The 27536-nt window shown below is 39.8% G+C and overlaps 1 protein-coding gene across 1 annotated transcript in view; it reads right to left on the bottom strand.

Annotated features, from left to right (window-relative positions):
* Positions 1-1258: 1258 nt before the first annotated feature.
* FER (FER tyrosine kinase) overlaps positions 1259-27536 on the bottom strand; it is a 176472-nt gene continuing 150194 nt past the window's right edge. Inside the window, exons 18-20 of the mRNA XM_063129537.1 lie at positions 10679-10833; positions 5249-5371; positions 1259-2544 (exon numbers count right to left, since the gene is read on the bottom strand). Of these exons, the coding sequence (XP_062985607.1) occupies positions 2399-2544; positions 5249-5371; positions 10679-10833 (424 nt within the window). The 3' untranslated portion in view covers positions 1259-2398. The remainder of the gene's footprint in view (positions 2545-5248; positions 5372-10678; positions 10834-27536) is intronic.

Genomic DNA, 27536 nt, shown 5'->3' on the forward strand with positions numbered 1-27536 from the left:
AGAAAATACATTCTTGTCCTTACATTTATACATTAGTGGATGCATAGATGAAGATCTATACAGCCGGGCGATTTGTGGTGTTTTCCCCCCATGTAGTGCTAACATTCAGTCCTTGTGCATTGTAGTTCATTTAGGAATGCCAATGAATTAAGGCACACAGTTTGGATCCCTGTAGGATCATAGTAATCAACTAATGTTTCCTATTTGTGTCAAACGAACCTTTAAAGATAAATGCATGCCCACTGCTAACTATAGAAACTGCCAGGGTAAAATATACCACACTACATTTCCTTCCTACTCCTTTTGCCTCCACACTCAACTCTGACCCAATGAAGCAAATCTTGTGTATAAGGCAATGAGCACCAGACGTCCCCTGTGCTAGATTACTAACAAGTCCACCTACAATGAAGGATACTTCCTCCAAGACAATGCTCTACTGTTTTATTCCAACATCAAATATTATCATCATGTTAATGACATCAACCTTTCTAGACTACAAGTAGAATACACCCTGATCAACATCACCACTTTGTACTACCACGAAAAAAACACAAAGAACAGTAAATGTGCTCTGGCCAGAAGGGTTAGCAAATCAGTTTAATGCACTTGAAGACTTCACCAATCTCTTGGTCTTACTGTACAAAAGAATGCAATTTCAAGGCTCAAAATTCTGCTTTGTTTTCTCACCTTCATCCCCTTGCTTGGAAATGATCAGCTTGCTGAGACGTTGGGCCAGTTCACACAATCAAACAGCCCACAGCGGTTTAAACCATGTTGGCCTGTGGCATGTGCATGCGACTATTTTGAATATGCAATGACTGACTGCAGCTTGCTGTATTGTATGAACCTGGCAGGCGAAGGTAAAAAAGCACATGGTGGGTTTTTTGATTGTGCAAAACAGGTTGTTGACAACATTTTGTTGTCTCTTAGGCACAACATGACATCTCTGCAACCAGACTGATCAACTATGGATCAAAGAGTTCAGGATCTCCCCATTAATTTATCAAGTGGCTGGGAAAGAGTCCTATTGCAAGAAACTTTAGAAATAATCCAGTCATTACTTTTTGCCCAGGGAAGGCATATGTTAATATCCATTTGTTATTCTGAGTATGCAAATTGTCCAATGAGCAGATCCAACAGAATCTGAGCGCAATGAGAGAAATGGAGTTCTACTTATTTTTTTTCAACTTTGTAGTTTGTTCAGTGTGTCATGGACTGTTTACAGAAGATAACTTTTCCTTGCTAATGTGATTTTTTTTCTATTAAGATGTGTGTGTGTGTGTGTGTGTGTGTGTGTGTGTGTGTTACTGAAAAATACCTTCTCTCTTTGGACAGTGTGTATAGAATATATTTTACACTTTTTCCTTGCTCTAGCTGCGTACAGAACAGGAACATCAATTCACTGAGCTTCCAAAGGCCAATCAGGTAATTCACTTTCCCTTCCCCATCCAAAAATCAATGCTTCTGGTTACCTTCATTATATGCCACTCTCATTCTCAACCATGTTTCTTGCTGACAGCACTTCTGAATGTGCACATTCAAAAACAACTGTGTACTGCTATAGCTCATCCTGCTGAAAGACAGATCATCTGCAGTATTTCCTGACAGATGTATCACCATAAGACTTAGCTTTGGATTTATTCCCACCCCAATCCCCACCCCTTCAATAAAAGCTGGCCCACACATATATTTACGGGTGCCAATTCCTAGAGAACTGTGACTCTATTTCTTGGTTTCTTAAAAATGGAAATAATGTCCAGTACTGAAAATGTTACCATCTTGAAATGTCTCCATGAAACTTACGCATGCATTCCTCATTCTACAATCAAACCTTTATATGATGTTGTTTTAGAATAAGAATACAAGATCCCAAGAATGCATTAGCTGATGGTTCTGCTTTTTGTTCTGTTTTTCAGAGCACTCTCTTGTATAATCTTTTAAATTGAGGTAATACTGAAAACTCTGCCTTCGATTTTAAGATTTGTAGGAATGGTGCATAAACCACTTGGCTTGCAGTGCGACTGCTGTGAGAACCTGGAACCAAAAGCAGAGAAACAGGCCAAAAAACAGTGTTAGGGGTTAATCACAGAAATAGAAAGGAGCCACAGTTCCTTAAATCTACACATATATTATGTGTTATCTATTTACACATAACCTAAATGACAGCATCACTGTGATTGGATATAAAGCATTTGGCAGAACACTCTCTTTCTCTTTAACATTTTTGACATTTTCCAGGCTGGGCACACTTGAATACAAACAGGGTTTTTTTCTTTAAAAAAAGGGAATCCTAGAAGAATATTGAAAGAAATGTGGTATAAACGCATAGTGTTCATGACAGAAAATATTACTTTCTGGAAAAAGAGAAGAGTCCTGTAGTTTGAGTCCTGCTAGTTCCTCATGATGTCACTTTCTTTTTCAATGCAGAGAGCTCTTTGTGAATCTCACTGAATTTTGGTCTCATTTCAGGATTATAATCCCAACACCGTTGCATTATTTTATAGATTTCCTCTGGGCACTTCTGAGGTGCTGACATTCGATAGCCTAGAATATATTAGAGAGAGAGAGAGAGAGAGAGAGAGAGAGAGAGAGAGAGAGAGAGAGAGAGAGGACTATTAGAAATGTAAATGAACTTTTAGAAATGAAAATCAAAGGACTACAATTAAAAGTAAGGTGCCAAAAATTACCATGACTGGATTGAGAAAAAAATGTTACATTGTCAGGGAGTGGGGAGTCAGTCATCCCACATCAGAAAGTGAGATCTGTAAAATATTGGCTCCAAGCTTGCCTCTTATTCTTTACTGTTTCAGGCATAACTAAGAAAATATAATATTAGTCAACAAAATGAGTGTCAGTGTGAATTGCATTTTGGCACTTTTATTGCTTCTTGATACAGGTTTTCAGCTTCTGTTATTTATTTATTTTTATATCCCACCTTTCCCCCCAAAAATGGTCCACATAGGCAGCTGCCTTATACTGAATCAGACCACTGGTCCATCCAGGCCAGTATTGTCAACACTGACTGGCAGCAGCTAACCTGGGCTCCAGGCAGGATTCTTTCCTATCCCTTCCTGGAGATGCAGAGCATTGGATCTGGGAACCCCTGCATGCAAAGCATGTGCCCCTCACTATGGCTGACACCAGCTAACACTAATAAGACCAAGATTTGAACAAAAAATTAAAACAACCATAAAAACCAAATAAATTAAAAGTCCAATTAAAAGCACAACAATAAAAGAAATAAACAGAACCTTCAGCAACAGGCCAGCCCATGGTCTGCCTGAATAAAAACGCCTTTGCCTGCCACTGGAAGGACAATAGAGAGGGAGACAACTAGCCTTCCTTGACAGGGAGCTCCAGAGCCAGGAGTCATGAGAAGGCCCTTGCTTGCTTCCCATCAAATGTATCTGATAGCAACAGGGCTGAGAGGAGAGCCTCCCCAGAAGGTCTTAAAACCTGAGAGGCTCTTCGAGGAGCATGCAATATTTCAGATAACTTTGGGTTCGATCCATACTTAGTCATACTTAAAAAAAGACCCATTGAAAATTAAGTCCCATTAATCTGAATGGGTCTACTCTGTATGACTAAGTATGGATCCAACCTATTATATTTAGTTGCAACTACTTGCTTTTGCTTTGAGAATTTAGTCTGAAGTTTTACTGATTTCATCATAGTTCCTCCTTTCCTGATTTTTCCCTTTTTCCTGGTTGTTGTGTCTGCCTATATGACCATTTTTAATTAGGTTTTGCTCTCCTTCCCAATTTCACAGTGACCCTGTTCAGACAACACACTAAGCCATGGCGGTTAAGCAACATTATGACTTAGCATGTTGTGTGAATCATCCCTAGCCATGGTGGCTACCTAACCACGATTTAAACACGTTCACCAACCATTTGCTGCAAAAGGGTTTTCAGCCTAACCATGGCTTAGCATGTTGTCTGAACAGGCTCTTTGAATTCATTTCACTGCACTTGCACATACCAAATTGTTTCGTTTGCTCTATCAGCTTAAAGCCTCTTCTCCCTGCTGTTCAAACATGAAAAACCTTCCTAGGAGACAGAGACCAAGACAATGGCTACTCTAAAACTACCTATAAAAGGAGAGTTCCAAGGCTTGGAAGGAACAGACTGCATGTTCTATGACCTCAAAGAGAGGGAATCTTTTTTAAAATCTATGGCCATATTGCTGATTATTGCTATGTGGATTTTAAGACAATGGGCAACACGATGACGTATTCCACAGTGGGACGGTTCAAGAACTTTAGTAATGCTAAGAAATAGTAATTAAATGGAAGTAAGGAAGACACAGCCGGATTCTGAGTTTCAGGTGATTCAAAAGTAAGACCCACAATGCTAATTACTCTTTGTTCAATTTCTAAGCAAGATCCTTTTCTTTCTGTCATGTAACTCACATAGACTTCTACCAAAGAAAATGCTAAAGGATATTTCAATAGGTTATAATCAACTTTATCATACAGAGCATTCAGCTCAGGTTTTCTCTCCATCTTGGGCCCTGGAGCCACTTCATCATTGTGAAATTCTAGGTCACTGTACTGCAAATACACACTGGAACTAAAATAAGCAGGGTCAGCAGAATGGGCCTTTCCTACCTGTCTAGGTGATGTGGCCTCCATTTAGCTAACAATATGTGTTAAGTCTCACATCTTGATTTCTACTTTGACTTATTTACTCTCTTCCTCCTGACCTCCAAAATGTTTGAATGCTATGGGGCTGGACAGAGGCTGCATCCTATCAATACTACTAGCAGCCCTTTCCTTTTGCTTTTACTTAAAAATATTAAAGATAAGATCCATGTACATAGAACAACAAAGAGTCCTATGGCACCTTAACAACTAACAGATTTAGTATGACATATGCTTTTATGAGCCAGAACCCACTTCAGACAACCTTGTTAAAGCAAGCTCATGGATAGTTCTCAAGATATCACCCTTCAGTTATAAGATTTTTCATGATAAGACACTGATCATTTGTTTCTGCAAAACAGAAATCAAATATCAAAATAATGCAACTAATAGAAGTACCTGTTGTATTGATTCAATATTGCTGTTTGTCGTGATTATTTATTCCCTATTTGGAAACTTTGTAGTTAGACTGTAGTTGCTTTAGGTTGGAGACCTTTGCCCCACCTGGTACATCAGAGTCACACAAAACATGAGACAAAATTACTTGTCTTCAAATGTATTCATCACACACACACACACACACACACACACACAGAGAGCATTTACCTTTTTCCACTTGTTCCCGTGCTTGCTGATTAGTCATTCCTGGGTATGGACATACACCTAAACTGAAGGTCTCCCAGAGGAAGATTCCGTAACTCCATACATCACTTTCAGAAGTGTATCGTCCTACCAATAAAAATGGACAGTAAGTGGATGAGCAGTAAGGTGATGGCATAGTAATTCTGACAATATATACTGTGCACATATAATGAAGCTGTGGTAAGTTTCCAGAGGCCTAAGCCTCACTCAGTCCAGTTACCATGGAAAGGGGAGTTAAAAAGTAGATGACAGTGATTACCCACACACATCCTCAGTTCTGGGAAACTGATTTCAAACCATTTCTATAAAGCATAGTGGCAGGCAGACAAGGCAACCCTCTATATGGAGTTCTACAGGAGTAACTCATGGTGCCCAAGAGGAGGATGTGATATGAAAAAAGAAGGCAGCTATGGAGCTTTGGGAATACTGTAAAAGAACATTGATAACACAAGCAAATTAAAGTAGATGTCAACACAGGGAAACTACAAAACTTGAGCATCTGACCAGCGCCTATGGAACATCACAACTTTACAGGATTTCTCAGATGGCTCTGCTTTGAACTCATAAGGACTTAGAAATGTTTAAATCACAATCCCAAGATGATTTATTTATTTCATTCAACACTTGTATGCCACTTTCCAGGGCTAACCCTCTGAAGCAATTCAGATTGTACTAAAACATAAACAACCCTATTAACATTGGGCAGTATCCAACACTGCCACTCAGTTTATGCAATTGGCATAGCACTAGTGACCTCTAGCGCTATCGTAATAGCACAGGTGTAAGCAACAGCCTAAGGTGGCACGACTGCTTTCCCTGGGAAACCCACTGCACCAGTTTATGCTATTAGTGCTGGAGGTCGCATATGCTAGCACTACCTCAATTGTGCAAGCAGAGTGGCAGCATTGGATACTGTCCATTCATTGTAAAGATCACAGTGCATACTAAAACATTAAAACATCAACATAGCAGCAGTTTAAAACAATACAGAGGAAGATGTAAGCTAATTAAAAGCATCTTACATAGAGCATTAGAACAGCAACAACAGTATTTATTTGCTTATAACACACACACACACACAGCCAGAGCTTTATTGAAATTCAGCAGTGGCTGGTTCTGTGTGTGAGAGAGAAAAATCCTAGTATATATGTTTATTGAAAGAAACTGTTGTACCAACCAACTTTAAAAATCTAGGGAAAAATCTAGTGTTGCACATAAAGACTGATTAGTATGCAATATTAACAAATGAATCAACCTATTAACACTCTTTGTGTTTTGCTCTTGCTCTTCAACACGTTAATAGTGAATTATTATTAGAAACAGGCCTACGCAAAATAAATAATTAATTCTCAAATCCTTGATATGGGGTTTGCGCTAATACAACTTGCTAAAAAACATTTTTTTAAGCATTGATGAATTTAATATCAGGTAGATTTCTGTTGTTTTCACCTCCAGTCCTCTCATCCCCATCTTCAAAGAAAAAGAAACGTGAACAGCTTGAAGCATATAAGCACTTTTCATTCTGCCTTGTATAAATCCCACTTCAAAATGTGAAGTTTCTGTATTCTGGCCAAATTATCTTTTCTCCACTCAAAGCTCCAGACTGGTAGTTAATGTATGGAGGGGAACTAAAGTTGACATTGTTGTTGTTTTCAAACAACATTTTCATGATGCACAGCAGAGTATCACACCACAATGCCTTTGAAATAACAGCACTGCTAAATATTAGAACAGCTCGTGGCTCAATGTGCAATCCTATACCCACTTAGCTGGGGGTAAGCTCTATCGTACTCATTGGGAAATACTTCTGAGTAGACATGTATAGGATTGCATATGGCAAGCTATTTACCATATGCAAGAAATATTCCCTTTCTCAGTGACCCTGAAATTTAGGGAGTAGAACAGAGGACTTAATCTATATTTACAGCAATTCAATTATAAATACAACAGACTCTATGAAGTACAACATATTTCTCTCTCTAACTCCAAGTTTTTAAGATTCCATGGACTCCATTTTCAGAAGGGCTGCTTGTGGGCAATTTTGAATAATCTCTGAAGAGAAATGTACCTTCAAAACTCTAGAGAATCTGCACTCTGACCTTGAGTATTCTATGATGAGGAGTTTTTGTGTTTATTTTTTTAATAAACTGTACAGAGCACCTGAGATTCCCATACATTGCTGCAGCAGACATTATGCAGATATAACAACATGCATGGGCTTATGGATGCTATCCCAGAATTTATCTGATTTATAACCAACTTGATATCTCCTCAGAATAGGATGGAATTGCACTGATTATAGTCTGAAGATTCATTCTGCTGTATTTTCATAGTCTAGAGATCAAGCATGCTGTAAATGTTGATACCAGTTGCAAAAAGTTCAAAGGTCCCTATACACCACTCTCGATTCTTCACAGTACCCTCCATAAGGGTGTAAGTCAGCAAACACGGTTTCTTTTCTTCCACAGCAGACGTACTTTGAGGTACCAATCACAGCAGCACAACAGTGGCAGCTGCATGGAACAGCCTAGATCTCAGCATAACTGAGTAGTAGATGGGGTATATTTAATTAGCCCATCCCAATGATGGAACAGCTTCCATCAGTCCCTGCACCCTCAAAACCTGCTCCAGAGAGTTGTGGAAACCCTCAGGAGCAGATTTCAGGGGAGATGTGAGGGGCTGTAAAGAGTAGAAGTGGAAAGTCATCTTCAGCTCTCTCATATGTAGTTGGATTTCACGCAAGGATTTTGACCAGGAATACTTCAATCACACCCTTTCTTTCTCCTTTGACAACACATTTGTACTGTGCATAGAATCAAATAAGCTTTCTCATATGATTTTGTTTCTTTGAGATATTTTCAAACAGCAAGTTTACATGCCCCTAGAGTTTCTGGGCTGTGGAAATGTTATCTTGTCCTTTGTGCTTTCAAACAACACGTTAAGCCATGGTTAGGCCTCTAACCCTTTTGCAGCAAATGGTTAGTGAGCATGTTTAAACCATGGTTATGTAGCCACCGTGGTTAGGAATGGTTCATGTGACAAGCCATAAAGTTTAGCTGTGGCTTAGTGTGTTGTCTGAACAAGTCAACAGCTGTAAGAGCTTTACAAATTGACTGGGATTGACAGACCATTGCAAATCATATATTCATCAGGATTTCTAATCCTTTCAAATGGAACAAGATTAAAAGGTAAAAGGGCTTTAGAATTTACTAGTGAATGGACTTGGCTTCATATGAGTTGGAATTGCCTTTAGGTTGATACAGAGAAGACTTCAAGCAACCATACATAGCTGTCATAGTTGGACAGAATGCGCCCGCCCAGCCTGAGTGAAGGCACCCCTAGGTGCGGCCCCTGCCACAGTCCACCCCTATAGCCCCCTGAGGGAAGGGTCTGTCCAATCCATCCCCCTTACATGGAGCTGTGCCACAGCAGAGGGCAGGGGGAAGGCCTAAGTCTAGAGTGGTTTTAATTTTTGTGAACCGCCCAGAGAGCTTCGGCTATTGGGCGGTATAAAAATGTAATAAATAAATAAATAATAAAACTCGGCCTGCTAATCTTCCCTGGCTTTAAACTGTGCTTGTCCTTTTGTTCATACTTTAATGTTGTTGTTGTTTTAAATATTTAGGGTTTTTTTATGTCTTAAAAACGTGAAAGTTGTATGGTTAAAATCTGCCTGTTGTAGTGCTGAAACATGATGTGAAGTTTGGTTGTATTTGATCAAATGGGATTGATTTTTTTGCAACAGTATATCTTTAAAAAAATTCAAGATGGCATTCAAAATTTTCACTATGCCAAAAACTATCCCAGGTAAGAGGTAGAAGAAATCTTGAAAGTTTCGTAACAATCGGATGTATGGTTTTCAAGTCCTTCAAGGACATACAAACAAACACTTCCTTTTATTTATACAGCAGAGAAGAGAAGGTGTATGTGGACTGGATGCAGTTGATGTTCAGGAGGCTTAAAATCTTGTCTGCCTTTTAAAAACAAAACGCCTCCTTCTTCACCCATATTCCTGTGTCACACTGGTGTTAGCAGCCTAACTGAAATACATCTAAATGACACTGATGGTCAGGGTTATGCTAACTGTTCTCACCTCTGAAAGTTCTGTATGCACTTAAAACTAAATATCATTTCATGCTGCTTTAAATTAGGCTGCCTCGTTGGTAGAGTGCAATTATGGACATTCACTGTGCTGCTAGTAGTATGATTACTCTGGTAAGTCTGTATAACTTCTCCTTTCAGAGCTTGGCATCTACTAATTTAACACCTTTCATTAAAAACATTCAGGAATGCCAGTTAGAAGTAATTCATTTCTTAGGAAAGTGTAAGTTATGCGGAGTCAATTACCTTTCTCAGCATAATATCTGGACACCCCTGAAAGCATGCTGATAGTAAAAATGTGTGGTATGTATTAGAGAAAATTGAAAAAGTTGTGCTGAAACCATGAGGCTGTATTGAACAAAGTTGGTTTTATTAAGAGCATTTATGCAACTACGAAATGCTGTGGTTTGAACCAGGGATATAATTTTATTTAGAACACCACAAAAGTAACACTTTGCAAGTGTTGTGTGTAATGTCTCAGCTATGGAATTCCCAAATGGAATATGCATTTCAGTGCCAATCCCTGCATGTAACGTTTTGAACCACTTCTCACATTTCTGATTTTTTTCAGTATATCTTTACCAAAAGTCACTCTTGTGAATAAAAACATAACAACGGAAAGGTGCTACACATAGGCCTGACTTGCAGAGGGACATTCCCCTTTATGGCCGTCATAGTTTGTGGCCATAGATATATTAAAATCAAATAGCCTCCGTGGTAACTTAAATTGCAGCTCAACTCTCAGGGAGGAAGATGCAATTTAAGGTAAGTCTCAGTGGCCACAACTCTGGGTTGGGGGGGGGGAAGGGGGCAGGACGCTGTAAGCAGGGAGTCAGGCACCCTGGAACCTGCAAGGCCAACCCACTTTGGGGGCGCCGAATCTCACTTTGGCACCAAGGTGAGGCGGGCACCTTCTGAGGTGCCCCAAATCGAATCATGACTGTTTCAGAGGTTCTGAAATGGGCTCTTAGGTGAGGGTTATGCACAGCCCTAGTTGTCATAGTCCATGACTCACTTCACCTTTGAAGGCCACAGACATACAGAAAAGCCTCTGAGGCAGAACTTTGGAACCAGGGAGATTCGTGTGGAAGCTGTTCTTTACATTTTAAATGTTTTGATAATGCTTCTGAAAAGGGAATACATTCTTTTTTTTTTTGAGCAAAGGAGAAATCTTTTTTAAAAAGTCTTGCAAAAGATGCAGCTATTTGCACCTATGTTAAGCGATCCCTTCTACATTCTGATGTCAAACAATATATTTTGGACTAGAACTGGAAGCAATATTTTTTTAATTACCATAGTTCAAAGCCTCTGGAGCAGTCCATTTGATGGGAATTTGCTTTAATCCAGAAGATGAATATACTCCATCATCTTCTTGACGAGACATTCCAAAGTCGCTAATTTTCAGAACATTATTTTCACCTACTAGGCAGTTCCTTGCAGCAAGGTCCCTGTGTAACAAAAAGGCATGGCATTTATACCAATACAACAGAATTATGCATATATTTTCAAAAGCTAAATGAGCTTGGGCAAGAACAGTTTCTCTCATCCTTTCGGTTTCAGAGGGGTGGGGAATCATCCACCACTAGAGATACAAACTACACAATGCATAATGGCTTCTGGAAAACATTTTTTTTTTACTAAAGTAGTAAAAAAAATGTGTGCAAGGCAACAGTACTGTGACCATGCTGCCCTTGAGGGTTATTATTTCCAGTACAGTGCAGAGTAGTAAATCAGATTTGATGTGGGGGGTATAGCACAGCCTTAAGACAAAGTCTTGTTCTCACAACTGCTAAATATAGTAGAGGAAGAATTCATATATGATTTAGGTTCATATTTTCCCCTCCTGCCTCCAACCACTGATTGCCAATGAGGCAACAGGCCTATTGCATTTTTGGTTAAAAACTGTGTCTGTTGCCTTTAAGGTAGGGGGTAGGTAACCTGGTACCTTCCAGATTACAACTTCCACAATCCCTGACAATTGGCAATGTTGGATGAGAATGATGGGAATTGTAGTCCAAAACATCTGGAGGGTTACTTATTCCTGGTTTAAGGCTTTATGTCTCTGGGTAAAATTGCCTTGGGAGAAAACAAGCTGGAGCCATGTGAACAATAAATGTGTTAACAAATAACTCACAAAATATTTTAAACAAATTAGCTTCATCAAATAACTGCTGGTTATCAAAAGTCCAGTAAATAATATATCGTATGCATCAGTAAGATATAATTATTTCTCTCCTGTTTTTCCCTCAAAGATCACAAGGTGGTGTACAGGTTTTTATCTTTATAACAACCCTGTGAGGTAGGAGTCAGCCCCAAGGTCACGCATGGTTTGTTTTGTGGCTTGTACAAAAGCAGGAAGTCAGTGGCTTCAGTAAGGATCATGATCTTGATTTCCAAACTCAGGTTGCAATCTTACACACTGTTATCACACATTAATTGCATTTCAACTTTCCCCAAAAACTCTGGGTGCTGTACGTATTCCTTCTTCCGTTATATCAACACAACCCCTTGAGAAGGTGAGCTTGCGAGACTGTGAATAGGTTCAAGGTCACCCAGTGAATTTCATGACCAAGCAGTGATTTTACCTCTGATTAATATTTTTATTTTGGTATATGCATTTCCTAGCTTATAAAGTTTCTAGATGACGTCATTAGAGTAATAGAATAGGATAAATGCCACACACCGAGATCATAGCTGTATTTTTAGTGGCAGCATTTTTAAAAACCCATGACATTTTCTCTGGACCATCTATCTGGAAATGATAGCTGTAAAGTCCATAGTCTGCCACCTCTAGATGATTCTGCTAATAGCCTGGACATTTACCAAGATTTGTTCTATTTTAATTTTTCTCTGAACACTAATGCCTGAACCAGAAATCCCAAACTCAAAACATTTTAAACACCTTCTTGTTCCGATTTTACCATTTTCCTTATTCAGTGGGATCAACATTGTTACTGGCATTGTGAAACGCAGAATGGCATATTTGATATGGAATGACTAAGGCCAAACCCCCAAGGAGTAATTTTTGATGTGCACCCCCACCCTTTTACTCCTGTAAAAAATCTCTCTACTTTTCCACTGAGAAATAAGACAAGATTAGAATATCAGGAATAAATTTAAAATTAAATGAAAACCAAAGTACTGTAAACAGTCAAAAATAGCAACAGAATGGTCCAGTTTGCATGATCATTGTGGCTTAAACCATCCATGGTAGCTTGTTTAAGCTGTGATGCGTGCCGGCACAGCCTGAGCACCATTTGCCTAATTATGGCTTGTCATGTTGTCCAATCCCAACCAGAATGGCCTGTTTGAGGGGTAAACAACCCTCAAATAAGCCATGGGCTGTTGTTGGTGATTATGGAAATTGTGCCCCACACATGCCCACCATGCCCCACAATTTAAATATGTCTCCGTGGCTTGTTTAACCTACAATGATCATCCAAAACCTGAAAACAAAGACAAAAAGGCTCAGTAAATGCCATCCTGCAGTAAAGAGACTTTTCTCAACCCAAACACCTTTAAAAGCATTGTAAAAGAGCTTACATTCCCATTTGTTTATGAGCACAGCTGTCCAAATGAAAAATGTTAAACTATTTGAACACAAGCATTTAATGTAGAGAATTACAGTTATAGCATTAGTAGTCATTCCTGAGAAAAGGGTTTATGAAGAATTTGCCGTTTGCTTTCAGCATCAACAGATAATTTGCTAACAGACAGGTTGCTATGCATAAGTAATGAATTGTGTCTTTGAGGATTATTATGATTTCTTTAAGGATTATTAAGATTATAAATTATACAGGCTTTTAAATGGAATGTTATTTATATTCAGACTGGGTACAAGCCATAGGCTTACTTCTGTTGTTCTTTCTTGGGTGTAAAAATGAAGTCATTCTACTGAAAGTCAATAGAATCAGACTTGTTTAAGCACGGGTACTAAGTGGGCAACAAGGAAAAAAATACGCTTATTTTGAATAAATTAATTGTTGAACATTAGGCACTTATCTCACAGTTATTAGAATTCAATATTGTGGTTGCTAGTTGTGAGCAAATTGCCAACTCAAAGGAAGACTTTCTGGCAAGCCCAATGACGAGAATAAGCACACAGAAGTAAAAATGGCAGTCTCAGGTTTTGTGCAAAATCATCATGCATACATGACTATTAGCCCCCTTAGATGACTTGGTGGAGAGGGACTGCAACGATCAGGCTGGAGGATTGCAATGTACATGCAAGTCCCACCTTGGAGAGGGAGAGTACAGCTTCTGCGGTATCCAGTAATGGCCTTAACCACTGTAAGGGAAGCAAGCCCTCCAGTATCATCACAAGCACTAACCCATTAATCAGGCCTGCAGGATCAGAACCAATAATTGGTTGAAATATAGTTAAATCTGTCTCATTTTAGGAAGACTGTGGTAGCATGGATGAAGTCATTCTATTGGATCCTTATATCCACATCATGTCAAAGTCTGGGTTTGGGTGAGACAGTAGTTTATTTAACCCATAATGGCTTAGTGTGTCATCTGTGATCTCTTTTCCCACTCATGGTGGGGTATTTTCTCCCAAATAAGCCACTTGGGGAACCTATGGTCTGCAGTAAGGGTTATTTTACCCTTGGTAAGGGTTAGTGTATCATCTCTTGTGGCAGTGTGTGTTACGGAGATTGCCTACAGAGCCACTTGGCAAGAGCAGCCCAAAACACTGCTGCAGCTCTGTTCCTCTCGAGTAATCTCTGAACAAACTTGTTTTCCTGCCACATTCAGTTGTGTCTCCAACTCCAAATACCCACCTACCCGTTACATGTGTAGATAAATCCTCATTTTTCCATGAAAATGCAAAATCCAGCATTTATCCAGTAGGCCCAAGTGTGGTGGCTCCCGATAAGAAAAAAAACAATAACAAAAGGAGAGCATTCAAGCCGGGTCAGGGGAAAAAAAGAGAAATCGGTTCTCACGAAGCCCAACAAGTCATCTTAGATTATCACAGGACATAATGATCTTGCTAGAGGAAATTCTGCAGACACTATCTTCTAACAACCCCCTGAGGAAGACTTTTGAATAAAGTACAGGCCTAAATGCGTTAGGCTTCGTGAAAATAAATTATTTGCATCTTGAGAACCTGTTTCTCCTTTCTTTGACTTGGCTCCCCATAAGGGGAACCTGTATATTAAATTAGATCCCATTCCTGCAAATTTCCAAGGAGTTGGAGCCCACCCCCACCTTTGGGTGCAGTGTAAACATCCCTCTGTTCCAGTCAGACAACTCAACTCAGCAGAGGAGGAAGGGGTAGGAGCTGGAAGGGAAGCAAACAGTTTCTTTCACGTGTAGATAAATCCTCACTTTCCCATGAAAATGCAAAGTCCTGACGTTTATCCAGTAGTACATGTGATGGTAGCTCCCCATAATGAGAACCTTTATATTAAATTTTGTTCCATTTCTGCAAACCTTCAAGGAGTTAGACACCCCCTTTTTGTTGCAGATGGGCAGAGAAAGACCCAGCAAAGGCTTGAAAATCTGCAAAGGAAGCTGGGATACCTGCCTGGCCTGGTGAGAGGACTATGGGGGAGGAGGGGCAAGGGCGGGGCAGGGGGAAATAAGCTACGTTGTGTAGCTTATTTGTCTGATCATCTGTTGGGGCACAGTGGACTATTTGCAAAATAAGCTACGCACAGTAGCTTGTAAGCCACCATGCGTTAACGTGATGTGTGAATAGGCTTGAAACGCCTGGCCATGTTGCCCGCATTAGGACACTCAGGCAGAAAATACATGTTCCATGGGCAACCTGAGGTGGGAAACCCTGGGCACTGTTTCTTTACTGCCTTCAAAGCAGCTTTGGGATGGAGATAATGTGTAGAGAAGCAGCAGTGGATGGCAGAAGGGGTAACTCTTCAGCCCCCTGTCAACCTCTCCCTCCACCATGCACCCCACCTACTACCATCCACATTTCCCACAACTAGGTTTCCAGATATGTATATGCATGAGAGGGTGGGAGGAGTGGACAATAAAGTCATAGGTTCTCTCACTGTTAGGCCTAATCTACTCTAAGCAGAATATTGCACTAGGAAGGCAGGAGCCACACTACTGTGTTATAGTGGTATTGGTGTACTGGCAACTGTTGGGTCAAGTTGACACATACCATATACTGCTTTCATACCGCTATATCCTGCTTGGTGTGGCTCCTGCCATTTATATACTGCTTTCATGGTGCAATATCCTGCTTGGTGTAGATGAGGCCTTGGTATTTATTCCAAGTGGCAAGGGAAGAAAAACACAATTTCTAGCTACTGCTTCAAAACTTTTTAACCTAACCCATTTGGACATTCAGGGCATATACAACTTTTTGCTATATTGGTTGGTATTTCTAGCCATCCTGATATTCATTATAAACAGGTAGAAGTTCACAAACTGTGTGTTTGTGACACTAATAATTCAAATATATCCCCATCTTGGGTTTAGAAAATTGGCAAAACATCATACATGGTTCTGGTGCAAATCAATGATTTCCCCCTTCACTTCTTTGAAGCCCCACCTAGTGAGGAAGGCAATGGCGTTGAGACCCAGACACACACTTAGCTTCTGCAAGTTTGCTCTGGGACTCTATGAGTTTTAGGGCATGTGAGCTAGAGTGTTGGGGCTTGTGAACTAAAGGGTGGTATTGATTCCAGACTAATTCATCTGCAATAATTACACAGTAAAAGGCATCCATTGTGCATGCTGTGACTTATGACCAGTACAGAATGTAGTTCGACAAAGAACATCAGTAAAGTAGTCTAAAAAATATTCTCAAACATTGGTAGAAATATTATGAATGAGGCAGTTGCTTGGGCGGGGGAATGTATTGTAACAGTTATTTTCAAGTTGTTTTGATGGAATTTTTATCACTTCCCATTTCAATCTATAATGTGATTTTCTTTGTATACACATACACACGCGCACACACACAAACACACACACACAAACAGATATCCCTGTTGACTTTGCAATAAATTTCTTCTGCCCTTATTATTGTTTCAATGTACTGGATCGAAATATGAGACTACGTTATGAATAAAGACCTTTTTCCTATAATTCATTTATATCTTGAAACAAAGGTCTGCAATTCAATTTCTTTTCTGTCTCAACATATTTCCTTTCTGCAGTTGGAAAACATGCTTTACCTTTGTCCAATTTCAATAATTCAACACTGTTTTTGATAAGGCTTTATTTCTAGGGTTATTATATTAAGACCCAATCTCAGATATGGCATATTTTCTTCCCTGCGGTGATGCAAGCAGAAATCTTTGTTTACCTGGTAAGCTCATTACAAAAGATTCTGATGCCTTGCATTCTCATTAGCCCTTGCTTATATTTAGGTTTATGATCCATTTCTGCTACTCATGAAGTGTTGCTTCATATAACAAACTGCTGATGTGAGCAGAGCACTAGATTAATTGCTCTTCTCTTGGATATTCCAAAGAAATGAGATATTCTAATTGATTATCAGTTTGAAATGGCTAGCCTCTTTAATAGGCAAAGAGGTGCTAGTTGGCTATATACAATTCAAGCAATCCATCATAATTCTGAACAAAATGTCTCCCAATAACAACATGGAACACTTAAAGGAGAGTTTGGATTATCATATCTTGGTTTTAATAAACCAAGATATGAAGTAGCCCTTTTGTACCTCCTTTCATGTGAGCCATGATTAAATCAGGATGCCTGTTTTGTTTGACTCAGCTTGAAACAAACCAAGATATTAAACCAACTTCAAACTATGCATTAATATCTTGGCCTGGCCTGAAGCTGGTAACCATAGATTTGTATCCAATGTTAATCAACTAAGTCCCATTTATTTCAATGGGCCTACTCTAAGTAATCCAAGAGAGCTTCAGCTATTGGGCAGTATAAAAATGCAATAAATAAATAAATAAATAAATAAATAAATAAGACTAGGATTGGTTACAACCCATAGCTTCTCTGTTTGGATGAAGCTGGAAACCATGGTTAACTGAAAAATCCCTGATTTGTTTGCTGCAAAGGTAGCAGTGAAGAGTCTACATGGGCAGCCCTAACACCCATTCATATCTTGGCTTATTAAGATGAGATATTGTCATCCAAACACCAGTCAGTAGCTTCACAATCTGTTCAGAGTGCTAAATAATCATGTGATATTGTAAAGAACAGTGCTGGGTATATTTATACCCATCAGCAATTTCTACATGTGCATTCTTGGGCAAGAAAAGCATTTTGCTATTTATTTGAAACCTGTGGCATGAACCTAGCACCCCAAATTCTCAATATATGGCAGAACAAACAGCTGTACACTCTTAATAAGCTGTTAATTAATGCACATCGCCACCTAATCATTGCTGTTCTGAATGGAAAGCTGTGATGATTTTGCCCTTGCCTTTACATTCAGACTTGACAATATCCTTCGAAAGGGAGAGTACCAAAATTATATATAGTGCTCGAATGGCAGCTATTTCAAGAAGGATTTCTTTAAATAGAATTGGATCGTTGGATTACTAAAATATCTCTTAAAAAGCGTAAGTCCTCAGCGAAATGAGTTTTTAAAAACTGGCACCTTTTCCAAGGCAACAGTATATTTGGTTGCTCTGTTAGCAATGCTATAAAGAGACTAAGCTTTTTCTTTTTTACTTACTCAATGCCAATATGCCAAGGTTTCAAGCTTTGTGCCCACTCTTTCATTTTGTTCCAATGTACACTGAAAAATCAGACCTCTGTTTGGAAAACTCAAACGTTAGCTTAACATTGCTCACTGGCTTGATAACAGCTGAATGGAAAGTCTACCCCAGTGATGACGTAAACATTAATTTCGCCATTATAATCCTTTGCTACAGAAACTCAGATGTTCAGTTTAGCATCAAGAGTGACAAATGGTTATCAATACTCACATTGTCCAAAAGAGGAGAATGGTTTGCTTTCATTTAAAGATGATTTACTTTTAAGAAGAAGCATTTTTTTTTTAGAGTTCTACTCTGAGTTTATTATAGTCTGAAACATGAAACTTTAACATCTGTCAGAATGCAATTTGGAAGTGGAAGAATATGGAAGGTCAAGGAAGTTTGATGAAAGCATTGAAAAAGAGCTCACAGATTCAAAACAATCATAACATAAATTGGCTATCTTGTCCTTTATCTCTATAAAACATGATAGCAGGGATAAAAGAGCAAATCAATAGTTGGCTTTTTGCAGTGGCAAAAGATTGCTGCCCACTGGGAGGCAAGTACAGCCAGAGTGAGAGTAACCCCTTAAAAAAAATAGTGGATAATTTGTCCATGAGAAAAACTGCTTATGGTTATTGTGTTGGCTGTATGTCAAAGAAAGTTGATTAAAAAAAACCCTCCTCTATTAAATTTCTTAAGTCTAACAAAACTGTGGATACTTTTCATTTTATTTTTATTCTGTAATTGTTATGTTTCTATTGTATTTTAATGTATTTTATTGTTTTAATCCATTTTAATTATGCAAGCTGCCATTTTTTGGTAGAAAGGCAGGGTCTGATCAAATCAAATAATAATAATAATAATAATAATAATAATAATAATAATAATAAGAAGAAGAAGAAGAAGAAGAAGTAGAAGTAGTAGTAGTAGTAGTAGTAGTCTATTTTCTTTTGGGGAATGGGTGGAATCCAGTGAAGCTCTTGGCAAAAAACTTGTAAGAAAGAAAGCTTTTGATATTATGCATAGGAATAATGAAAAAGGAGAAAAAGAAGATGAACAGAAAAGAAAAATTAGAAGCTATTCTAGTTTTATTCCTACAACTACCTGTAGAGGATTTACAGCTAAGTATGTAGGGCAGTTAAAGACACTTCTAAACAATGACCGGGTTCGCTTGACATGAGGATATTGAATAAGCCACGGTGGGTTCTTAACCACCCCCATGTGTACTGGTTGTGTGCCGGCTGATTTCCTTAATTACACTCGCTGGGTGCAGCTTGTTGTGACATCTGAACCGGCAAGGGTTGATGGCAAGGATGGTTAACAAACCACCCAGAACCCATGGACTGTTGTAGGATTGCTGGGTGGTTTGTTAATCACCTCAGCCACCCACCTTAGCCGGGTTTGGACATCATGGCACCCTGCACCTAGTGAGGGTAACCAAAGAAATCAGTCAGCATGGCTTATTAACCACTTTCATGTCATGTGAACTGGCTCATGGTGTGTGAACATCACCCCCTCCAGCTCATCATGTGAATAGATATTTAATTTGAAAAGTTAAGTTAGCTGCATACTCCATCACACTCTCATATGCATTTGAGAGGAGGCTATAAAGACTGCACAGGCACGTACCAGGTATAAAATACGATTAGCAAACACAATAGGTCTAGGGCACTTTTTTGACTATGTATGTACAGGACATTGTGGAAGACCAATTTCAAGTAATCAGAATACTTAAGAAAAGTTAAGAAGCAAGGTCTTATGGAAAGCTGAGTGAGAAAAAAATACAGCAATACTAGTTTCTATGCACTAAAATGTAAGAAATGATCCAACACAACCCCCCAACAATGCAAAACCTACAACCCTGTTCCAAGCAACAAAGGAATGCAGATGAAGCTGGCACTGACCAAGATATTACCACTGGGATGCCTGCACATATGCAAACTGTAGTTAAGCAGGATTAAGGAAAAACATTGCTACCTTATGTAAAATATTCTTTGCTAATCAATGTTTGAGTAATTTTTTGAGTAATTTGTTAACAAAAGCCTTTCTCACCACTTCTCAATACAAATTTATTAGAATGTCCAAATGAAGGTTGAAGAGTTTTGATTTCACAGCATAGTGATAAGGTTCAGTAAAGGGGTTGGTTTTTTTAAATGTAAATCGATATATTATAATCTTTCCTAGAAGTCAAAATACTTTTAATTTTGTTTTTATTCTAATGTTATTATTGATTGTATGCCATCCTGGGAGTTTTATACCAAAAGCAAACCTAGAAATTATATTAAGTAAATGAATAAAATCAGCAAACTACAATTTGTACTTCGGTAACATGGTATTTAAGCAGCTTCCTATAATAAAGATGGCAAACTGACTGTTCCAATAGGACTGCCAACTGGCCCCTTACTAACTTACCTGGCTGTTTTGTTTGGAAACTGCCTACCGGATTACTTTTCAAAAAATAAATAAATGAGGGAAGCCATTCTCCCACTCTGTGCCAGGTTCTTGTCATGTATTTATTGGTTATTGTTTTGTGTCTGTGTATAAAACACATGGCTTCTGCCCCCGCTGCTTGTATGCACGCCATTTCCCTAATTATCCACAATGCCACGCAGGGTTTTATGCCATCAAATACAGCATGGTGCACGGCGGGGGGTGACTTCTAAACCACCCCACAAACCATGGCTTATCAGGATTATGGGGTGGTTTAGAAGCCACCTTTGCCAAACACCTTGCTGGGTCGGATGACACTATAACCCGTGCTGCGTTGCAGGTAATTAGGTAAATGGCACGCGTGCAAGCAGAAGTGGTGTGCATACAAGTAGCTTCTCCCTCAATGCCCCCTCCCTCCCTGCTGATCATGGGAACCTGGTCAGTACTGGGGAAAATAGACTAATGGTCTGGCTTAATATAAGGCAGCTTCTTATATGCTACTAAATTTTAACACTACATTGGTGAAAATTCTTTGAACAAATTTATTATATTCTGATTAGATTAGTAGATGTGATGAGAAGTTTTTTTTAAAGGCTAGTACAGATTTTAAAGCACAAATTCTTCACCTGAGAGCTATAAAGTGTTGTGCAGAAGAGGGGGGGGGGGAGTTAATGAATGCTTTATAAAAACAATCAATATGATGAAAGACTAAGTTCGAAATTACAAAGTCCTGCCACAATATAAAACATAAATAGATAGGGATCATGGTTACATACTGGTAGGTTAATCAAGCAGATGCAACAATCTGGGCAAAACAGCTTATTTTACAGAGGCAGATTTAACATGAATCAGTTAACAGCTGGGGTGGCCCTCTACAAAAACTAGCCAATGCGTCGCAGAGCTGCTGATGGCAGGCATACAACGTGTCTAAATTTTCTAATTACTAATATACATTAAATAGTATGTCATTTTTTTTTAATCTAAGCACCTGCTTAACCTGCCAATGAGTTAATCTTGATTAATAAGTTAATAAAACCCACCAAGCTCATTCTTCCAAGGGGTTCAGAGCAGATAGGACATCTCCTGGGAACCAGATACAAATTGCTTTGTATCCCTTAGATTCAGCAGAAGAACTTAGACTATCTCTGAGATACATGAATGAATCATCCACAACAACCATGTTTGCTTAACAAAATTATGAATGATAGAAAAGGCAACCATGATATTGAAATGGAGAAGGAGCTTTCATTTCATAACCAAAACAGAGAGGTTGATGATTTATGCTATAGCAAACGGAAAGACCATGTACAAGAAAATCTGAATTAGAATATGCTCTACTGCAGGGGTGGGCAACTCGTGGTCTCCAAATGTTTTGGCCCACAATTCCCATCATCCTTCACCAGTGGTTATGGTGGCTAGGGCTGACAGGAGTTGTAGACCAAAACATACAGAGAGCCACGTTGGCCCACATTGCTCTATTATATGAAAAAATATAGAAGAATGACATACTGGGGGATTTTCCTGCTGATATGGCCGGTGCTCCTGTCGAAGCCCAGGTCGCTCTGTGGAATGCAGAGATGACTCGGGCAGTTGACACGATCGCGCCCAAGCGTTCTCTCCCTCTGAGCAGAGCCCGGTCAGCTCCTTGGTATACACCTGAGCTCAGGGCAATGAAGCAAGAGGGGAGACGGCTAGAACGCAGGTGGAGGAAAACTCGTGCTGGGTTTGATCGAACACGGGCTAGAGCTCACTATCGAGCCTACTCTGTGGCGGTGAGGGTGGCAAAGAGGCAGTTCTTTTCCACCAGCATTGCGTCTTCTCAGTGTCGTCCGGCGGAGCTTTTCCGAGTGGTTCGTGGCCTGTTACACTCTGGGCCAGGGCGTGAGATAGTTGAACCCTCGGTAGCACACTGTGACGAGTTTGCACGGCACTTTGAAGATAAAGTCGCTCAGATTCATCATGAATTGGACACCACACTTAATGCAGCACCACTAGTAGAGGCGTTCAGAGCGCCGTCCGGCTCAGTTTTATTGGATGAGTTTCAGTTATTGAGGCCCGAGGATGTGGACAAGCTGCTTGGCCAAGTCCGGTCGGCCACCTGTATGCTTGCCCCTTGCCCCTCGTGGCTCATTACATCAAATAAGGAGAGGATCACCGGCTGGATCCAGGAGGTTGTAAATGCCTCCTTGAGAGAGGGAGTGGTGCCAGCCTCTTTAAAAGAGGCGGTAATTAGACCACTCCTGAAGAAGCCTAATCTGGACCCGGAGGATGTTAACAACTACAGGCCGGTGGCTAAAATCCCCTTCCTGGGCAAGGTGCTTGAGCGGGTGGTTGCAGGACAACTCCAGGCACTCTTGAATGAAACGAATTATCTAGATCCATTTCAATCGGGTTTCAGGCCTGGTTTTGGAATGGAAACTGCCTGGTCGCCCTGTGGGATGACCTCTGTCGGGAGAGAGACAGGGGGAGTGCAACCCTGTTGGTTCTCCTGGACCTCTCAGCGGCCTTCGATACCATCGACCCTGGTATGCTTCTGGATAGGTTGTCTGAGCTGGGAGTTGGAGGTACTGCGTTGCAGTGGTTCCGCTCCTACTTGGATGGCCGATTCCAGAAGGTGGTGCTGGGGGATTATTGCTCTGTGCCGTGGCTCCTAAGCCATGGGGTTCCGCAGGGCTCAATTTTATCCCCTATGCTGTTTAACATATACATGAAGCCGCTGGGGGAGGTTATCCGGAGATGTGGACTGAGATGTCATCAATATGCGGATGATACCCAGCTCTGCCTTTCCTTTTCATCAAACCCAGGTGAGGCAGTGACTGTTCTGAACCAGTGCCTGGGCACGGTAATGGACTGGATGAGGGCTAACAAACTGAGACTCAATCCAGACAAGACGGAGGTACTGTTAGCGGGTGGTTCATTTGTCCGGTGAGGTGATGTTTGCCCTGTCCTGGACGGGGTTGCACTCTCCTTAAAGGATCGGGTCCGTAGTTTGGGGGTGCTCTTGGATCCAGAACTGTCACTTGAGGCACAGGTGAACTCAGTGGCAAAGAGCACCTTTTATCAGCTTAGGCTGATATACCAACTGCGCCCTTATCTGGACAGAGATAGCCTAGCTACAGTTATCCATGCTCTGATAACCTCTCGCTTGGATTACTGCAATGCGTTATACGTGGGGCTGCCTTTGAAAACAGTCCGGAAGCTTCAGCTGGTACAAAACAGGGCAGCCCGTTTACTAACAGGGACTGGCTGGCGAGATCACATTACGCCAGTCCTTTTACAACTTCATTGGCTGCCAGTCCAGGTCCGGGCCCGATTCAAAGTGCTGGTATTGACATTTAAAGCCCTAAACGGTTTGGGGCCAGGTTATTTGAAGGAACGCCTCCTCCCATATGTACCTACCTGGACCTTAAGATCATCTACAGGGGCCCTTCTCCGTGAGCCCCTGCCAAAGGAAGTGAGGCAGGTGGCTACTAGGAGGAGGGCTTTCTCCGCTGTGGCATCCCGGTTGTGGAATGAGCTCCCCAGAGAGGTCCGCCTGGCGCCTACACTGTACTCCTTTCGTTGCCAGCTGAAGACCTTTTTATTCATTCAGTATTTTAACACTTAATTTTAACTTAAATTTAAATTTTACTGTTTTAACTCTGTATTTTAATCTTATATCAATTTTGCTGCGTTGTTTTATCCTAGTTGTGCTTTTTATACTGTATTTTGTATTTGTGCTTTTAACCTGTTGGTTGTTTTATCATGGTTTTAATTTTTGTGAACCGCCCAGAGAGCTTCGGCCATTGGGCGGTATAAAAATGTAATAAATAAATAAATAAATAAATAAATACCTATTTCTAAGCATGCGTGTCATGCTGTTATAAATTTCTATTAATCATAATTCCTCCTTTCTTTCAAATCCTTCACTTAGCTTAATATGCCATAGAATTTTGATATATGAATTCATCTGACATTTTTCTATATTAGCTTATTAGAAATATTTGTCCCCAAGAGTTATAAGTCACCCCAACATGATTCTGGACAGGATTTGGAGTACTCCTTATGTAAATTATGTGGAAAGCTTTTAATCTATCAATAGAGAAATTAGTGTTAATATCAATACTGTTGGGCAAAAACATTTCACAGAATCTGTGACTCTACGTAAAGATGGCTACTGTTCTATAAAATGTATCAAATGATACATCAGCACTGCTGCCGATTTTATCCTGGTTATGCTTTTATATTTTATATTATATCATGTTTTTATACTGTTTTATACTTGGAATGGTTTTAATTTTTGTGAACCGCCCAGGGAGCTTCGGCTATTGGGCAGTATAAAAATGCAATAAATAAATAAATAAATAAATCAAAGCAATCAGGCCACAGAGACTTCCAAGTTAGGGTTATGAACTTGCCCATGTCTATTCTTGTGAGATCTATGATGGCTAATTGTGGTCTATGTAGTAAGGTCGGTCACTCCCAGGTTTAAATTGATAGCAATCATCCCATCATTTTTGCTAAAGTCTAAGAGCTTCAGGGCAGGCCTAGCACTGTGCAGGTTCTTTCCCAAAGTACAAAAAGCCTTGGACGGTCTGCCTGGAAATGCCTGATTTAAACAGGCCAACACAACCTGGCAAAGAACATCATCAACACCCCAAGGTATTTTGGAAGCTCAACAACAATATTCTCATACAGTCACTTTTTAAAAGCTTTATTGCAGCCCCAATTGTTTCGGATTTAGATGCATCTGAAAAGTACTGTAGTGTGTGTTTCCAACAATGTAATTCCTATATCTTCACTGTCTTTAACAGATTCTCTTATATCTCTCAAGATTTAGATGGGCCCTTTTCAACCCAAGACATGAGTTTTATCATGACACACATCAAAATGTAAAATCTACTATTGCTGAAGAAACTGAGTATCTTTAATCCAGGCAGGCAAAGACTTAGGAGAGAGGGAAACACAGACACCCCTACAGTGAAGTTGGCCTATTGGAGACAGGTAAGTGACATAGCAGTGACACAAGGGATGGCAGGATATGGTTTCCACCGCAAAGGAAGCTGGGATACCTTCCTGCCTGAGCGGGAGGACCAAAGAGTGAGAAGGGGTGGGGAACTACGCAGACTAACTTATTTCCCAATCATGTGCTGGGGGACAGTGGGCTATTTTCAAAATAAGCTACTGTGCATAGCTTATAACCCACCATGGTTTAAAGTGACATGCAGACCTGCACATTGACACTTCTTAATTATTTAATAGGAAATCAGAAAAAAAATTGCAGGAGAGCAACTACTCATCATAGATACTTTGAGGCCAGTGCATATGGCAAATTACAACAAGATAGATCTAAGTTAAACATAGGAATAATCTAACTATAAGGAAAACTCTTCATCGGTGGAATAATCCTATTAACAATCCTTCTTCAAAAATGGCATGCTCCTGGTCACTCCGACCAGTACAAGCCTGTGGGGGAAATATGGTCTTTTGACTCAGATACTTCCTAATTAGCATAATTCCTTAGAATTAAACTATAAATATTTGGAAAGGAGTATGATACTTTCCAGCAGACACCATCATCTTAGTCTAGACTTCATATCACAAGTTTGCTGTGTCATAACTTAGCTACATTCCTCACACTTCTTTCAATCATATTTTCTTATTATTCCCCACCCCCACAGCAGGGTTTCTTTCTTTCTTTCTTTCTTTCTTTCTTTCTTGATAAAGCCAATATAAAATTATCAGCTTCTTTGGAGTCATTAATGTTCTTCTCCTAGCAGACTAATTGTTCAACAGGGAGAAATGCACATTTACTTTTATGTAACTAATTGATAGTATATCTTTTAACTTAAGTATTTTCTTTCTGCCTAATTCCAAATTGTCCTCTTTGTAGATTATTATTTCATTATCACACCCTGCTGCGTGACATAAGCACAGTGAAAACTCTGATGCAAAGAAATGGATTTGAGATGAGAGCATGCTATATATTTAAAAATAAGACTCAAGACTATTCTAAAACAAATGTTTCACATAAGTGCAAGCTGTCTACACAAGCAGCATGCACAAGGAAAATAGCTGCATCTCATGCAGGGGCATATCTCTGGATCCCCGCCATGATGTCAGGCTGAAGAGCAGCTAGTGTGTAATTTGGAAAGCAGGTAATGCATCATAAACCTACAGAGAGCTTATAGGAGCGGACAAGGCAGAAACAGGTTCAACCTCTATTATACAATCACAGAGCCGTCAGATACAGGAATGATGAATATATATATGGGAGCAGTAGGTGCAAGGTAAGTGGACAGGGAGGAAGCAGGATAGTTAGGCAACACCCCCTTCCTTACCACGGAGATGAGATACTCAGACTGAAGAGTCACAGGCCAAGATCTGGGGATTTATTGGGGAAACTGAAAATCGTGTTACCTGACAAACTGTTGAGTCACTGTTGAGCATCTGCTTCCATTCAGCTGCCCTGGTAGTACCAAAGAGCAACAGACAATTTGTTTTCCTGGTTAACTGCCATGCTAGCACAGGAAACAAGGCACCATAATATGGCTGCTGTAATCCTGGGCTCAAAATCCACAAGATCTTTTACACAATATTAGGTTAGACTCGATAACATTTGTCTGATATTTCCCGTACTTTCACAGAAAATATTCACGGGCAAGTAACTAACCCATCTCGTCATCATTCACCACCATTCAATGGTTCATGTAACCGTTTAAACAACAGACTCCAAAACAAGCTAACATTTTGATATCCTCACTTCCTTCAAGCATATTAAATAGAAATTCTAGAATAAAAATAGTTTTGCTTAGAGCTGTTTAAGCTAAAGGTGGTGGCACTTGGGAGGAGGTTCACAAGACCATCCATCCAGCAGTAAAAAGAAAGCATTAAATATGAAAATGTAGGAAATAATTAACTATCCAAACTGGCTAAATTAATGTTAATGGAGCAATTAAAAGGTTTATTTTCCTACAGCAATACCACTGGCAGATAACATATTCCTTTTCTAGGTCTAACACATTATCTTACGAAGGCTTGACTACAAAGAAAAAAATAGAAACTACTATAATTGATTCGGA

Source organism: Elgaria multicarinata, chromosome 6 (assembly GCF_023053635.1).
Source record: "Elgaria multicarinata webbii isolate HBS135686 ecotype San Diego chromosome 6, rElgMul1.1.pri, whole genome shotgun sequence".
NCBI lineage: Eukaryota > Metazoa > Chordata > Lepidosauria > Squamata > Anguidae > Elgaria > Elgaria multicarinata.